Genomic DNA, 17,395 nt, shown 5'->3' on the forward strand with positions numbered 1-17,395 from the left:
CAAGAACGTACCTAGAAATTGTGCTTATTCTTCCCATCAAGTTTCATCCCGATCTCTCCACTCTCAGGATTTTCCAAGATTTCCGGTTTCCAAGATGTCTGTTTTCCCCCTCTACTCCCCTCCTATGTCCCTGGATCCGATTCAAATTGAAAATGGATCATCTAAGACATAAGATCTTTTTATATATCAAGTTTCATTAAGATCCAATCACCCATTCTTGAGATAAAGATACCTCAATTTTCAAGGTTTCCAAGATTTCCGGTTTCCCCTTCCAACTCCCTCCATTCTCACCTGATCTATTCCAGATTTTAAATAAGAGCTCTGAATTTCACTAAGGTCTGATCACCCGTTCGTAAGTTAAAAATACCTCATTTTTTCTAATTTTCCCGAATTCAAACTCCCCAATTTTTTAAAACTCCCCCAAAGAGAGCCATTCTAGTTTGGTTATTTCCGGTTTCTTCCACCAACTCCCCCCAATATCACCAGATCCAGTCAGGACTTACAAACAGAGCTCCGAGACACGAGGTCCTTCAAAAAATCAAATTTCATTAGGATCCAATCACCTATTCGTAAGTTAAAAATACCTCATTTTTTTCTAATTTTTCCGAATTACCGAATTAGGACCCCCCAACTCCCCCAAAGAGATCGGATCCAGTTATCTCAATCAAGTATCTAGGACTTGTGCTTATTCTTCCCACCAAGTTTCATCCCGATCTCTCCACTCTAAGCGTTTTCCAAGATATTCCAGTCTTGGAAAACGCTTAGAGTGAAGAACTCCCCCCAATGACACTGGATCCGGTCGTGATTTAAAAAAAGAAGTGTTACAAGGTCCTTCTAAATATTAATTTTCATTAAGATCCAATCACTCGTTCGTAAGTTAAAAATACCTCATTTTTTCTAATTTTTCCGAACTAACCGTCCCCCCACTCCTCCCCCAGATGGTAGAATCGGAATAACGACTATTTCTAAGTTAATCTGGTCTAGTCCATGATACGCCTGCCAAATTTCATCGTTCTAGCATATCTGGAAGTGCCCAAACTAGCAAAACCGGGAGAGACAGATCAACAGAGATTGCGATCGCTATATGTCACTTGGTAAATATCAAGTGCCACAAAAAAAAATATTTCACAGGACAGCAGACAAACTGAAAAATATGGTTCTGACTATCACTAACACTCTATAACTTTGTATTTATAGACATGATATATTTCTAAAACCTAATATGACTTTATACAAAGTTATTTTTTATGGTATCTCATACGCGATAAAACAATTTTGCGAAGGTTTGTGGCTTACTGAGATAGGGCAATGTAGAGCCTTTTTGAAAAAAAAAATTTATGCGCATTTTGGAAACAAAATTGAAGACAGGACGTCAGATTGAAGCAATTGGCCAAGCGCGTTAATTCGAAGTGGAGGTCTACACACCCCAAATTGACCAAGAGCTGGTAAAGTCATCTGCTGATATGCTGTAGCCATGTTCTAGTGATAATGAAAAAAAGGTAAGATAAAGAATACGGCATTGGACCGTATTCCAATGCCACAGACCCCCGTCCCAAATCAAATAATTGGGTACACTAGGATTCAAACCTTCACCCTCTCAGACAACCCCCCATTGCACTTCCTGGCTGAAGGGCCAAGAAACGGAGATCAGCACCAGCGGTACGGACTGTAAAGTCTAGTGCCGTATCCTTTACCTTTACCTTTTACCTCTCAGACAAATGGTCCTAAATCCAGCGACTAAAACACTGAACCTGCCGAGTTTTTGATTTTCCGGCAATTTATTATCTACGATTAGATTTAAGTAAAAAACAAATAATAAAAATTTTAAATATTCAAATTACAATAAATCCTTCCAATAGGCCTATATTTTCGAAAACAGACCTGTTTTTGATTTACCTGTCATGACATTAGGAGAATGATAGATTAAAAAAACAGGTTTCAAACTCTCAGGAAGAAGGCAGGGATTGCAAAGCAACAGAATAAGTAAGGATTAAAAAAACTGTTTTAGTGACTATTTCTACAAGGAAATAATAAATGGTACGAGGCTTCAAAAATGATCAAATAAGGTTTTAAAGTGATTAAATATACCTGAAAATTTTCAGTAGATGAGAAAGACAGAATCTAAAAACATGGTGAAAGAAGAGCCAGTGACCACCAATGTATATGGTGGCCACTTTACACTACAGATAATTTAAAATCTAAACGAGTCCGTAGCAGTAGCAATAATACTACAAAACAATCAACGAATTCATGTCTTTTTCTTCCTTATTAGCATGACATATCCTTATTATATACATTGATAAAAAAGGAAAGAAACCATCTTTAAATTGTACTTAATGAGGTCTACTCAAACATGGCTCTGAATTCTGCCTGTGTTGACTGAAGTCCAAATCCTCCTCCTCTGGTGATAGCTGGAAATTAACTGTTCGTCTTCTTTCAAAGCCAGGCGCTTCTGACCTTGCTCGTAAAATATCTTGAATATGTTGGACAATGAGTCCAATGGCAACTAAAAACAGAAAAACTGTAATGGACCAAGGGCACTATGAAACTGTCCCTGATTTTTCTTGACCCCTGATGATCTAAACCCGTTTCTGAAATGATTTCCAAACTCTTATTAATTAGAATATTATGAATCAAATAAAACAAATATTCTATTAAACACCAGGGACATTTACGATAAATAAAAAGTACTGACACATCTACTTTATTTCTAATACAAAAATCCCATTATTTTTTTCATTTCAAAGTTGCGTACCACACAAACAAAACTGATGCAATGTCGTGAGAATTTACAAAAAAATACGGTGAAATATATATATAGTACAATATAGAAAATATTCTATGAAATATATATATATATATATGAAAATAAGAAAAACTGTATAAGTTTGGAGTTGGAGAGATGGCTTTGGAGCCATCTTGCTGCGTAAAAACCTGTTTGTAAGGTATTTACGATATTATAACTAACCGTCCTACACTCCAAAGCTATAATTCAAGAAAAGCAGATTTTAGTATTCCCAAAATACAGCTATTAAACTTTGCAATTGTGCCACGTGGTATATTTTTTGGGATACTTTTCCAGGTAAAACATACGATTGTAATCAATTGACGTACTATAATAGTATCAAAAGTATTAACACCTTCACTAAAATAAAACCGACTAGGTTTAACTAGAACAGAGAACAAAGGGGCAAAGTTAAAAGGGGCCTGGATCTCCAAGTGAAATTTATTATCGGCGTCCTCTTTCCCAGCTTGAAATTATGAGAATCCAGGAAGGGGAGAGTGCCCTCTTCATACATACCTATGTAGCAGTAAAATCAAACATTTTTCAGAAAAATATTAATACAAAAGCTTCATAACTGCAAATGAAAATGACTATTTGTGTGATGTTTTTTCTTCTTTTTTAACAACCTTGTGATCTAATAAGCGACATGACTAGGCTTTACGTTTCAGTGGATGATAAGAGGTGTTTCCCACTGACAAGCCAGGTTCTTGTAAACAAGATTCAGAATTATCTGTGGAACAAAAAATTTATAAAACTGAACCGTCAAATTCCGAATTATAGAACAGAAAAACTTGTAAACCCGAACAAACTCTTGCAAAAATCCTTAATCTTTTTGTATAAGTATGTTGTCAAATTCACAATCTAGATAATGAAGTAACATTCCTGGTTGCCAATGGAACGGATTACAAATTTGAAAATATTACAAATTTTTCCTTTTATATTTGAAAATTGAAAATAAAAATAAGGAATACAGTTAAATATCATCTTAGATATTTAGTTTATTTTTATAAGTTCTTTCCGAGTTCTGTTCAAAAAACATATAGTTTTCAATAAACTGCCAATGGAAATTTATTTCTATTTTTCAATGTTGTAAATATGATAAAAAAAAAACAAAAATAAAAGAAAATAATTGTAATATAAATCGTTTTCTATGATCTTGTAATATAATGGTTTTTATGATCTGGTTTGTCAGTGGAAAAGACCTTAAGTTCCAGGATTCAGGGAAATATTATTTTGAATGTAAACACAGAAAATCGGAATCTGTCTAGAGATTACGGATTAAGTGGTTAAAATTTACAATAATTTTAGGATAAAAAAACGCAAAAATTCAAAGGACCAGTAAAATCCAGAGTAAAATTTCCCGGGAAAGCTCAACCCCCGCAAACTTTTCCCACCACTCAAGAGTATCAACTCAATTCTTTCTTCTTTAGACAAAGGTATCATTCGATCTATAACCGGAATAAATAAAATATCAAAATTTGTATGGATCCAGACTTTGTCGATACCCTGTAGAAATTATCAGTTTTAGCACATGGAACAGAGGTTCCACGTCGAACTCAGCATTTGTCCTTGATGTATGTTGCCAAGAAACAGCCTGGGCTGGCGAGCAGTGGATATTTTGAACTTACTTTTATAATATTATAGAGCAAGGGATTTTTTTTCAGATGTTACTCGTACCCCTATACCAATTACAATATTAAAAAAGTGGAGTTGTCAGGGACATTGCTTAGTATACTCTCAAGGGAGAAACTGCGGTCATATTTTTCAGTATCAAAATGTCGCCCAAGATTTTAATTGGAAATAATTCCCACAGATAACCCTGTTTGTTTATACAATATATTAACACGAATGAAGGAAATTTTTACCAATTCTTGTAACCACTTGTTCAGTCATTTACTCCTCCTAGAGCGAGCAAACAGAACAAAGAGCTCGTGTTATCCACTTACCATTAACGCAACATAAATTAAACAGAAAAGTCACAAATCAAAAGTGGGAGGCAAAAACTTTATTCCTCATTTGGTTGGTTTACTTGTGTGTGTGTGAATGGGTGCAGGGGAGTGGTGGCCTATGCAAGATAAAGCCATTCCTTCAAAACAGCAATTTAATTGGTAATGTAAAGATATAAAATAATAAATATCAAAGGCACTTTACACATACCTTTTAGAAAAAAACATAGAAAATAATTTAGCAAAGGCTACAAAATTGGTAACACTTTTTTCAGATGAAAGCGGTTAGGCATGTTTTACGAACAAGGTATTAAAAAACACTTTAAAATTCTGCGGACTGTCATTTTTTTAAGATACTTATAGCATTCCCAAAACCGCACAGCTTTACCTTACCCCCCCCCCCCCCCAAAGTGCAAATGTTTAGCCAAATCATGTACAGTCAATTGATTTTCCAAAGGTCAACTCCACCTTCCGGCACTTGTTCTCGTAGCCGTTGTTGGTTGGACGTTAGATTAATATGGATAAGAAGTCGGCGTAATGAAAAATCATCGAGCATAATTTGGGGTAAATATTTGCACATTTGGAGGAGGAACTTGGGAAAAGTAAAACGTTTCTAGGAATGATATATGCGTCTCATAATTTTTAAAGCAGTTTTCAAAATCTTAGTGTTTCGTTCTGGAAAGGGTAAGCACTAAATAATAACACGTTTTTACCTTAGCATGACCTAAAATGTACAGTTATTTGAGGATTAGGCGAGAAAACTCCCAAACCCAGTTAGACTACGTTCTATTTTTAATTTGTTTTTAATTAATTAAGGTCACTTCCACATAAAGTGGAAGGCAGTACACATTTCAAGGTCATAGTCTCTTTCTAACAGAATTATAGTTTGATTGAAACTACAATGTGAGTACACTTGCATTCTCACAAAAACAAATGGTCATTTATAACAAATTATAGTTTATCTTTCTAATGATATATTAGCTTCAAATAGGTCTCTCTTAATTGTAGATATCAAATTAATACTGAACGTACCCGTGAAACAGAAATTCACAAGAAAATTTAAAAAAAGATAAATTTTAAACGAATCAATTGATTAAATTCTGCGCTAAATCAAATACTGAGCATCAAAAACGAAGTTTATAATTCATATGCGAATTATGTCCACATCATAATACGTTAATACTGAGCCAAAATTGGGAATAACATGCCTTTGTTTATAATAATCAACATAGAAACTTAAATCTTATTAGAGACAAAATCAAAATGAGAAAGTGTTTTGTAATTGCATCGCTGGTAAAAGAGATACTGATTAGATCTGAGAGTAAAAAAATCCACACACATGAGGTGTGACAACACTGACAACCACAAGTGGGTGCGTCTCATGGTTTTTCCTGATTCACTTTAAGAAGCTCTTGACAATTTTAAAAGTCAAAATTAATTGAGATGTTAAAAGCTAAAAACCCTTGGAACGAAAAAAGCTACAAAAATGGGTAAATTTTGACCAACACTCCTATTTTGAAGAGCTGATCAAAGCAATTGGCTTACCACAATTGAATATTTCAATCAACTTACATATATTAAAAAGCCGATGATTTGAATAGAATCCTTAGAAGAAATTGGAACTACATATTTTAAGTTTCATTATTTTGAAGATAGACAACTTACTTATGGATTTTTAGTCTTGTTATCGAATTTTTTAAAATCCTTTTTAGCGTTCAGTTATTCTTTACTATCTTTACTTCCAACAATACGACAATTAACCCCAAAATATTTCAGGAAACGCACAGTAATCAAGTTATTTTTTATTTATTAAAATTTGGGTAGTTACACAAGAGTACCTAAGGATGGAATTGAGCGAATGAAGGATGCTTTAAAAAATGATGTGGCAATACACCAAACTTAAAATACCCGAAGACTGGACATCGAGTCTGAAAAAATTATTTTGGATATAAGACCAAATCTTATACTATGTTATCTTATTGTTTGCATCACAAAAATATATTTCACACAAATATATATAATCTATATAACTGATTAATACTACAAATCAATACGTTAAAAAAGTAAAGAAACAAAACATTCTATAATAATAGAATTTTAAATTTTTCTTTAAATCACAGTAAAACATATAAAAAAAATTAGTCAGACGTGAACACAAGACATATTTTCAGTTTAGTCTTTCTAGTGAACTTATTTTAAAAAAGTCGACTAAGTTTCAAAATATAAATTTATATGCGGAGTTCAAACCTAAACACATTGAATGGAAGCATATATATATATATATATATATATATATATATATATATATATATATATATATATATATATATATATATATATATATATATATATATATATATGCTTATTCATATGAAACAACAGGGATGTGAAGATTGATGATTAAAAGAGAAAAACTCAGACAATAAATGTAGTTTCGCGTCGTGATGATTAAGTTATAAAATGGGTACCTGAATCCTGAAATTAGGACTATTCTCAATATGCTGTCAGAAAGTTTCCGACCCTCACAAGAGAGCATGCTATACGTATTTTTTCTTTATGCACGACTCTAAGTTCTGTTGTTAGTTAGTTATGAGATAAGATGCCTAAACAGCAGTTTTCTCCTTTCATTTTATTATTTTGTTCAAAAATATTTATTTTCCGATCGACCCTCCCTTATCATCAACTTGTTACTTCAAAAATGTAGCATATATTATACACGAGCACTATATATAAATATAGTCCTATACTTTATATGAGTAAAGTCTATAATATATGTTTAAGCAAAAGAGTGAAAATTATAAAAGTATGTAATAGATTAAATTGTTGCTCCGCTCAGACTTGCACTTAATTGTGAGATCAAATAAAGATAAAAGGCTAAATTGATCAAGCGTGAAAATAAATTCCAAAGAAAAATAAGTGAAAAACTAGAACAAGACAGATGTAAAACAGTGAATAATGGATGAAAATACACCAAAGTAAAAAATACTCGAAGCCAGCAGAATGGACGGGAAAAAATAATTTTGCTGTACAAAATTGGACCTATCATTATGATAACTTTCATTTGATTTTTTTTCTATCCTCTTTCTTTGCTTTACTCCTCTTAAGTCCGCATTATTTCTAGTTTTCTCGTTCTTTTAATTACAATGTTTTCTTTTTCACTTATAATTTTATACTTTAATTTCAAATTTACTAATTAATTATATTTTATGACCTTCTTGTCTTGTTTTGACCCTTATATATAGTTTTCAGTTGTTTTTTTTTTTTTTTGATTTCTGTCTTTTTCTCCTTCAGTTCCGTTGAAGATGCCTTATTGATCATCCAGGTGAAATGCCCGGTGTATATTTTTCTTCTCTAAATTTGGGTGGCATCAGAACCAAGTACTAGGTTCTTCTTATTATTCTTGTTTGGAAGTCAAAGTGAATCTGTCATTCCAAGTAAATTATGTCTTTTGGAAAACCCATGTAGAAATTCCACTTGGGAGACCCGTGTAGAAACGAAACGGCATCAAAATGAACTTTTTATTTTATTATTTCCTAGTTTTAAACTTCAGATTAATGGTTTACCACTACATAATAAATGGCATCGTTCAAATGAGAGATATTAATATTAGTCAAAAAATAATTAAAAAGTTATCAAAGATGAAAAAATAAAGGGCCACAATTGGACCTTAAGTGATTGGTCGACACTCCAAAAATACACTAAAATAAACTAAATATTCTGGAATGGTCTAAATGGTAATTCAGAAATCACTCTGTAGTCACTCACTCGGTTTTCAGGTAATACAGTCAGTAGCTGACCGTCCCTGAGCAGGACCAGTTTTATTTAGGATTGGATAAATCACGAGGTTTTTATGGCAGACATTTTTTTCCAAATCTTTGCACCCCCCCCCCCTAACTCACCGGAAATTAAAATCAGAAAAATTAATATATTCAGTCACTATTTAAGGTCAATTGAGGCTCTATCCAAAATTTTGGCTACTCGAGACTTGTTTTTTAGCGATTAAATAATCAACAAGTTCATAACCTGACGTGTTTTTTTCGAATTTTGGATAAATGGTCAATTCTAATGCTCGAAGGGGATAGCCTAGTTCCTCATGTCGAATTAGCCTATTCACTTTTATAAATTATCAGACGCAAATAAGCGATAATTATGGGAGAACATAAAATAGGGCGAGGTCTTTTTAAAGGGTGGTAATTTATTTATTTTTATTTTTTTGGAGGGGGGGGGGCTTAAGAGGCAGAAGGTTTAGACAGACTTGTTTTTTTAATTGTCAATATAATAAAAAGAAAAAGATATCAATTATATTCATTGGAATTTAGCCCCTCCCCAGACAAGACACTGAAAAAAAAATCTTTTAGGATCAAGACTTCAGTTGTAGCATCGTCTACACAAAAAATCAAATGAATTATAAAAATGAAAATAAATGAATGTATACTTTGAACAAAAAATTACTAAATAACAGAATTTTATAATTAAATTGGAATTTGTATACGAGAAAAAATTTGGTACACATTTTAAATGAAGTCATTAAATACAAAGTAACAAAAGAATATTTAATCACAAAGGAGCCTGTAGTTGTTTTTTTTTTTTACTTTTTACCGGAAAAATTACAATTTCTGTACCAGCTGCCCCTATTATCAGTTAATAAACACATTTCCAAGTATCTAACAAAATTGAAATAGAAGAAGAAAGATTCCATCACAGCGTATAAAGAAACATTTTACAATGAAGGAGCTTTTTGAGCTGTATTTTTGTTAAATTGAAATTTATTGTGAAATGTCACTGTCCGTGCTGCTTCCATTGTCCACCGACAGCTCACGAACGTGAAGAACATTGCCGTTTCTTATCCGGATAATTTCCCGAATGTGTAGGACAATTACGTCAATTGCAACTGGAACGAGAAAAAATGATATTTCAAATTTGTTCCTACATTATAAAATTCTTGGTTATTGGTCTTAATAGACCAATAACCAAGCTTATTGGGGATTAATGCAAATATAAAAATTATAAAAAGAATGGTGGTTATTGAGTCGGAATAGAAAATATCAAAAATCATAATCGGAGGAAATATCCGACTATTCTATGTCCTTCCAAGTTCGACCTGTCTATTGTCTACGCGCAGTTTTTTGCACAAGGGGTTCTTTTTTTGCCGATCCAAGCAAGGCAAAACGGGGAACTGACGATTCAGCTATCAATATGGAATTAGCCCATACTTTGAATCGAGTTCTGAATATGCAAAACCTAGATTCATTTTTGTCTTGTAACCACTGAGCTAAGGTTTATTTTGAATGTAATTTAGTTTATATTAAGGTTTAGCAAAAGCAGGACCGATTCATAATAAAATTCGGCGAGATTCAAGAGCTAGCTCAATCCGGCATCGAAACTTAATTTCTCCTTCTCCATGTTTTGACTGTTATGAAGACACTTCCGCATAATCTTGTCATCAGAATCAAATTTCCGACCCTGCAGCAGGTTGATGCCTCTGAGTTCAAACTCTGGGTCCTCTATTACCAAGAAGAGATCAATCCTATGATGCCACTACAGAACGAAGAATTGGAGTTTAATTCATTTGAATTTCAAAATTCCGAATGTCAATAATTCAACCCGACGAATCTCATTGCAAATCGGTCTGCCATTAGCTAAGCCAATTTAAAAATGAGCCTTGAGTTGCGTCAACCAGCTCGTAGTGAATATCGATTGTAAATATTCTTCATGAAAATTTTGACATTTTTCAATGGGTTATATAGACCTCTCAGATCCTAAAGAGATTACAACCACAACCTATGCAAATAAAGGTATTGCTATCAATCACAACATTACTGTGCAGATTGACTGTGTACACAAACAACAAATAGTTCCATTGCACGTTGAGGCTACTTTATAGAATATTATATATATAAGGCACGACCAATAACGCAAAAAATCAGTTTCTTGTGCACTGCGATGGAATCCCAATTTTGTTCATATTCGAAAATCAAATCAAAAAATTTCTTTAAGGGACTAAACCACTATCTAAAACTGAAGTTATTGCTGAAAGATTTCCTATTTTTAACCTTTACTACCAGTGACTTCTCTGTACTGAGTTAATGAGGATAAGTAGTATGAAGGCACTACACGCTTAAGGTCCAAACCGGCGGTCCTGATCTCCATTTCTTGGCCCTTCAGCCATATATATATATACTGACGATAAGTACAAATATGCAGACAGGTTGTTCTTTAGCAGCATTCCACCAAGAAATGCTGGAGCAAGTCTACTATGAGCAAATCCAAGCAGCTCTGGCGAGTTTAAGGGTTCTCCGAACCCCAAAAGCTTTCGATAAATAAACCCCGACATTTCCACATAAAAGTAGAAGAGGTTCATTGTGGGGCATTTATTGAAAAAATGTTCAAAGAGCCTATCGGACGAAAGTCATAAAAAACGAATTGTATATTCTTTTGGAAGGTTTAGTGACCCACCCCTCAACAAAAAATTCGAAGTTGCATTATACAATATCCACTCCACTCCAAACAGTACTCTCTTTGATACATTCAACTCGATAAATTTATGGCTTTTTACATTCATTTAACGAAAAACTTGTTTTGAATTCAGTTTATTCTCATTTTCATTATTACAATTAGGTTTATTCTAAACATGGGGAGTCTACCGGCACCTCATTCTTCCGGTCTTTAATCTTGTTTTTTTTTTTTTTTTTTTTGTTCTATAACAAGTCATTGAAAGCAGTCCTTAAAGCCGTCCTGGCTGAGTGGTTGGCGCGCTGGTGTGGGAATTCTTTGTCCAATGAGCAGGGGTTCAATCCCAGTCGTGACCAGTTATTTAGTTCGGGACGGGGGTCAGTGGCGTGACTCTGTAAGCTCAGCCAGATTCGACCCAGCTCTAATTGGGTACCTGAAGAAATCTGGGGAAGGTAAGCAGGAAGGGTGTGTGAAAGCACAGGATGGTTGGCCCCAAGCCCTCCATTGCACTTCCTGGCTGAAGGCCCATGAATCAGAGATCACCACCACCGGCTTGGACCTTAAGGGTCTAGTGCCGTGTTACTACTACTACTACTTACTTACTTTGAGAGCAGTCATTTGGGTGTATTTAATTTACACAATAAAGCAGGATTGTCCTAGCTATAAGAGGGAATACCAACCTCTCACAATCCTTTACGCTAAAGCATAACTTTGTTTCCTCACACTGCGCCGATTAAAAGGAAGAACTCTTTCCCCTACGGTACCATATGTGCAATAAGAAGGAAGCTGATACCTATCAGCACATATATTGCACGCTTATACAAATATATTACTCAAAATAAAAACAGGCTAGGGAGTAGTTTCAGCATCCATGTTGATCCGAAGGACCTCCTATGGAAGGTTTACAATAAAAGCCTTAAAGTACACTATCACAGACTTCAGCCCTCTTCGTCTAAAAAAAAAGATCAACTGACCTTCCACGGATAGTTGGTGCCAACCGTAGATTTGCACTAGATTTGAATTTACTATGAGCATTACTTTATGAGCTTTGTATAATAAGCATGTGTTCTCTATGGACTGAATATGTGTTTAAGAACGAATTCCCCAACGCAAGGCAGCAACGCATCTGAAATTTGATTGTCATGCCACAAATATTGATGATTGTCTCTAAGCCAGCTGGCTATGCCATGATTTGTGCGACCATTGGTTTTAGCCCAAACCACGGTAGGGACGCATCTTAAACAGGGAGGTAATAGAAATAATTCTCTATCTTCTCAAAACCAACTGGCTATGTCAGAATATATGAGATTGATATTCGACAACTAATAGCTCTACCCGTGTAGAACATACGCACAAGCGTTCTCAGGAAAAACATAAAATTCCCATATTAAAAAAAAATGAAATGCCTTGACTCTAGTTTTTTGTCATGTTGAATTTAGGACGAAGTTTTCAAATAGAGAAAACCCTTCCTTTTTTTTTTAAATAAATTGCTAGGAGATTTGCGATTTTTTTGTTTTAATGTGAAAAATTTAACAATTGTAAAACACTTGCAAAAACAACACAGCTCACAAGGACAAAAGGTATCTGAAGAACTTTCCTGTTCTAATAGTAGTTAATCTTATTTATTTAACTTGGACAGTCCAATGTTTTTGAAAATATGAATACAGTCAACAGTGGTGTCCATACATGGAAATTATGGGGAGGGAGATACCACTCCCCTCTGGGGCTTCTATCTGAACTATGGCACCCTCTCCGGGGATCTCTATCTGGTCTTTATCTGTACTCGCGTTTCCATCCCTGGGGATCTCTATCTGTACTAGGGCCCCCGTTCCTTGTGGTCTCTATCTGTACTATGACAAGCACCGGGAGTTTCTATCTCTACTATTGAACTCTCTCCAAGTGCTCTATTTGCATTATGGTGCCCTACCCCGAGGGTCTCTATCTATACTCTCGTACCCTCCCTGTAGATCACTCCTTGTGTGCTATGGATTAAATCCCCATAGCTTCTATCTTTACTGTAGTGTCCATCATTCACTGTAGGTGTCCAATCACGGAAATTATGGGGAGGGAGAAACGATGGTTCAATATCTAGGGAGCGGGCATTTTTTTTTATTTGCAATTTACCAAAAAAGCAAAAACAAAAACCATTTTTCAATCAAAATACCAAAAAAAAGGATATTTTCCAAAATTAAGGGTGGAGAGCAAAAAATCTCGGAGAGCCTCCCTCCACTTAACACCACTTGTGATCAACGTGTTAACCACTCAAGTATTCCTCTGCATCGTTACTGTCAAGTGAACCCCATCTAATGTTTATACTAACACCCATTCCATAAAAATCTTGTACACCCCTAGGACATAACTTACAGCACTACCCCAGAGATCTGTTTTCTTTAGTTAACCCTGGAGGCATTGTTATATGTTCTTTCGACTATTTTGAACAAAACAGATATATCAAAGTATACATCGTTCAATATCTAGGGAGCAAGCAATTTATCGTTTTTCTTTCAATTTACCAAAAAGAGCGAAAACAAAAGCCATTTTTTCAACCAAGATACGAAAAAAAGGGTATTTTTCAAAATTAAGGGTGCGGAGCAAAAAACTCAGAGAGCTTCCCTCCCTCCACTTAACACCACCGGTGATCAACGTGCTAACCACTCTAGTATTCCTCTAAAGCTGATATAATTAAAAATTCCAATCAGAGGAAAAACTTGCACTGGGATAAACATACACAAGGATTCACTAAAAAAAATAATCGTTACTGTAAAGCTAACAGTAACATCTCAATGAATGTCAAATATTTGAAATTATGAAAGATCAGTATAATGTTGACAATTTTTTCTCATATTCAAAATTTTGATTTTGTTACAGGGTGGTCAATAATCAAGACGGCCAATATTATAGTGATTAGGATTAGTGGTTAAGGAATAGGATAAGTAAGATTGGTAGCAAGGTTTCCCGTACTATGTAAGATTGGATTCAGTATTTGTATGATTTCGCGGTTCTAATATATACTAGCGATACTAATGAGCTTTTGTTTGTAATAAATATTCAAGCAGAGATTTATTTCGAAAGAAAGGCGACATTTCAATGGGTGGGGGAATGGGAGGGATTCAAAGAAATGGAAAAATGAGTGGACTGTACGGAACATTTTAGACTTTACACGAACTTATTTTGAAGGGGACGGATTTAAAAGAAAATGCAAAAGTAGACGAACTATAAACAAAATGTTTACACTTGTAAAACAAAATCGTAAGAATCTATATAATTGGAATGGAGATTGGCCCAAATCCCCCCTCCTTAGGTAGATGCTTGGGTGGTACCATTTGGCTAATGCCACATATCTTCCCAATTGAACATAAAATAGTAACAAAAAATAAAATTAACTTAATGTCAAATTAATTCTTTATATTCACTAGAATAAGAAGTGAAATTCGCTTAAACGTGAAAAATAAGCCGAATGAAGTCGTGTTTACCGTAAAATGACAATACTTATTATTAACATAAAGAGAAAGAGGGAGCCCGATATGGGTGCAATAGTAAAAGTTACTAGGGAATTTGAGCCCTTGCCCACTTTCCCAATTTCAATATTTTACGCTTTTTCAAAAAATTTCATAAATCCACAGTGTTATGCTTCTTTTTTTAATTTCAGAGCCCAAAACCTTCCTCTTCTGCATAAGTCTCTAATAAGCTTTTTAGTGTAAATTAAAATAAAAAAAAAAGTTTTTTCAACTGAAAGTAAGGAGGTACATTAACACTTAAAACGAACAGAGATTATTTCATATATGAGGAGGTTCACCCCCTGGCTAATACTTCGTTCTTTATGCTTAAGTTCAAATTTTGTTTCAAGCTCTTTGAAGGCCGTTTAATTAGAATAAATAGCTCTTTTGAAAGTACTGAAAAATCTTTAGCGTTTTAAACTTTAGCAAAAAAAATTTACCCAAGAAAAACAAAATTCTCCAATATGATACACAAAGAGCAATACGAGAGATAATAAAGCCATTTGAATACAAATTTCACAAATTCAATACAAATCTTCAATACAAATTGACAATATTTATTATGGTTACGAACATGGTGAGAGAATGTGACAGGAGTTTAAGAATAATATTTACTTTATTTACTAGGTAGGGAGGGAAAGAAAAATCAAAGATATCTCACCTAAGTTCTCGGCTCCCCGAGGAATAATTACATCAGCAAATTTCTTAGTCTGAAAAATTAAGAGATAAAAAGAATAAAAATCGATTCCAAAAATCCAGCAAAAACAAGGCACTACCAGTCTTCATAAAAAAAGTATTCGGTCTGATTCTCTGAGGATGAGAGAGTGGAAAATGTTTAGACTAAGTCGAATCTATCTAATAGTTTAATCTAACAGTAGTTCTACTTCCTGTGTTTGAAGAAATTACTTATTTACATCTAATTCTGAATTTAAAATGTTTTGATTTAATTTAAATTAACTCATTTTTCAAATTTAAATTAACATCAATTCTAAATTCAAGTAAGCTCCAATCGAAATGAACTCGAAGAGATACATCAGACTAGAGGAGTTGTAATACTACTATTAAATGAATATATTTCCACTTCAAAATATTTAGAAAGTCAAATTGTGCAAAGTTTAGATGCTTCTATAGAGACAATTTTAGATGTCTTTTACTGACGTCATTAAACAGACGCTATTTACAATTAAAATACATTGATAACTTAATATTTACAATCTTATAATATTTACAATATTAATATTTATAATTACTATAATATCAATAATTGTTATAAATACTTTTTATATTAATAAATACTTAATATTTATTATAAATACTTATTGTTTGGAAGGATATCGTGTCTCAAAGCTCTTATTTTAAATCCCAACTGGATCCGGTGACATTGTGGGGAATTGGGGGGGGGGACCTAAAATCTTGGAAAGCGCTTAGAGTGGAGAGATCGGGATGAAACCTGGCGGTAAAAATAGACACAAGTCCTAGATACGTGATTGACATAACCGGGACGGATCCACTCTCTTTGGGGGAATTGGGGGTGGGGGGTTAATTCTGAACAAATTAGAAAAACGAGGTATTTTTAACTTACGAAGGGGTGATCTGGTCTTAATGAAATTTGAAGTTTGGAAGGATATAGTGTCTTAGAGCCCTTATTTTAAATTCTGACTGGATCCGGTGACACTGGGGGATTTGAGGGGGGAACCTATAATCTTGGAAAACACTTAAGAGTATGAAACTCTTAATTCAAGTTCTTCAAGTTTCGGTATGAAACTTGATGGAAAAAATAAGCACAAGTCCTAGATACGTCATTGACATAACCGGAACGGATCCGCTATCTTTGAAGTATTGGGGGGGGGGGAGTTAGTTCTGAAAAATTAGAAAAATGACGAATTTTTAATTTACGAAGGAATGATCGGATCTTAATGAAATTTGGTGTTGGAAGGATGTCATGTCTCAGAGCTCTTATCTTAAATTTCAACCTTATCCGGTGAAAGGGATGTTGGGGGGGGGGACTACTATTGTTTCTAGCAATACTACCACAGCAACTACTGCAGCTTCTGTAGTGAGTATTACCAAGCCTGAGAATATTGAAGTTAAAGTTGGAGAAATGTCGAGGGGAAAGTTGAACTAAATCAGAAAATAGTAATTGCCTACAGATTGTCGAAAGGTTGTATCAATAAAATCTTTGAAAATTGAAATAGATTGCATAAAAATGGAAAGTTCTAGTGTCATTTTTTAGACTCAAAGAGATTGGAGGTCAACAAACCCCATTCCCACGCCCATCAGTTCTTCAAACACATCCTATTAAAATTTTGAGATAGCCATTTTGTTCAGTATTGCTGAAAAGTCCAGTAGTTACATCTTTTGGGATGTCCCCCCTCCCTCACTCAACAACCCTTAGAATCTGGTATAATATTGCCCTTATCCTTGCTTCATAATCTTGAAGCCCTTATAATTTTGGTTTTGATGGAGGTTTTCCGATTTTATGAGAAATAGGAACATTAAGCTCGAAATAAAGATTATTTTCACTGAAGTACAGAATTCACAATACACGGGAAATAAATTCTATTTTTTCCGATGCATATTCAGCTGCATAATACAGATATATTATATCATAAAGTATTTTCTTGTTTACTCTACATTTTTAGTAAGGAGATTTGGAGGACTTGGATATGAAGAAATATACTTTATATGGTTGGATATGGATATTTTATAACAAA

The 17,395-nt window shown here is 34.0% G+C and overlaps 1 protein-coding gene across 2 annotated transcripts in view; it reads right to left on the reverse strand.

Annotated features, from left to right (window-relative positions):
• Positions 1–604: 604 nt before the first annotated feature.
• LOC136037057 (uridine-cytidine kinase 2-like) overlaps positions 605–17,395 on the reverse strand; it is a 59,156-nt gene continuing 42,365 nt past the window's right edge. Inside the window, exons 6-7 of one of the 2 annotated variants that reach the window (XM_065719491.1) lie at positions 15,343–15,391; positions 605–2,506 (exon numbers count right to left, since the gene is read on the reverse strand). In XM_065719491.1, coding sequence (XP_065575563.1) covers positions 2,334–2,506; positions 15,343–15,391 — 222 coding nt within the window. In that variant the 3' untranslated portion in view covers positions 605–2,333. Of the gene's footprint in view, positions 2,507–7,973; positions 9,623–15,342; positions 15,392–17,395 lie in introns of those variants that run through there. The other variant, XM_065719492.1, reaches the window with a different exon arrangement.

This window comes from Artemia franciscana, chromosome 16 (genome assembly GCF_032884065.1).
Source record: "Artemia franciscana chromosome 16, ASM3288406v1, whole genome shotgun sequence".
NCBI lineage: Eukaryota > Metazoa > Arthropoda > Branchiopoda > Anostraca > Artemiidae > Artemia > Artemia franciscana.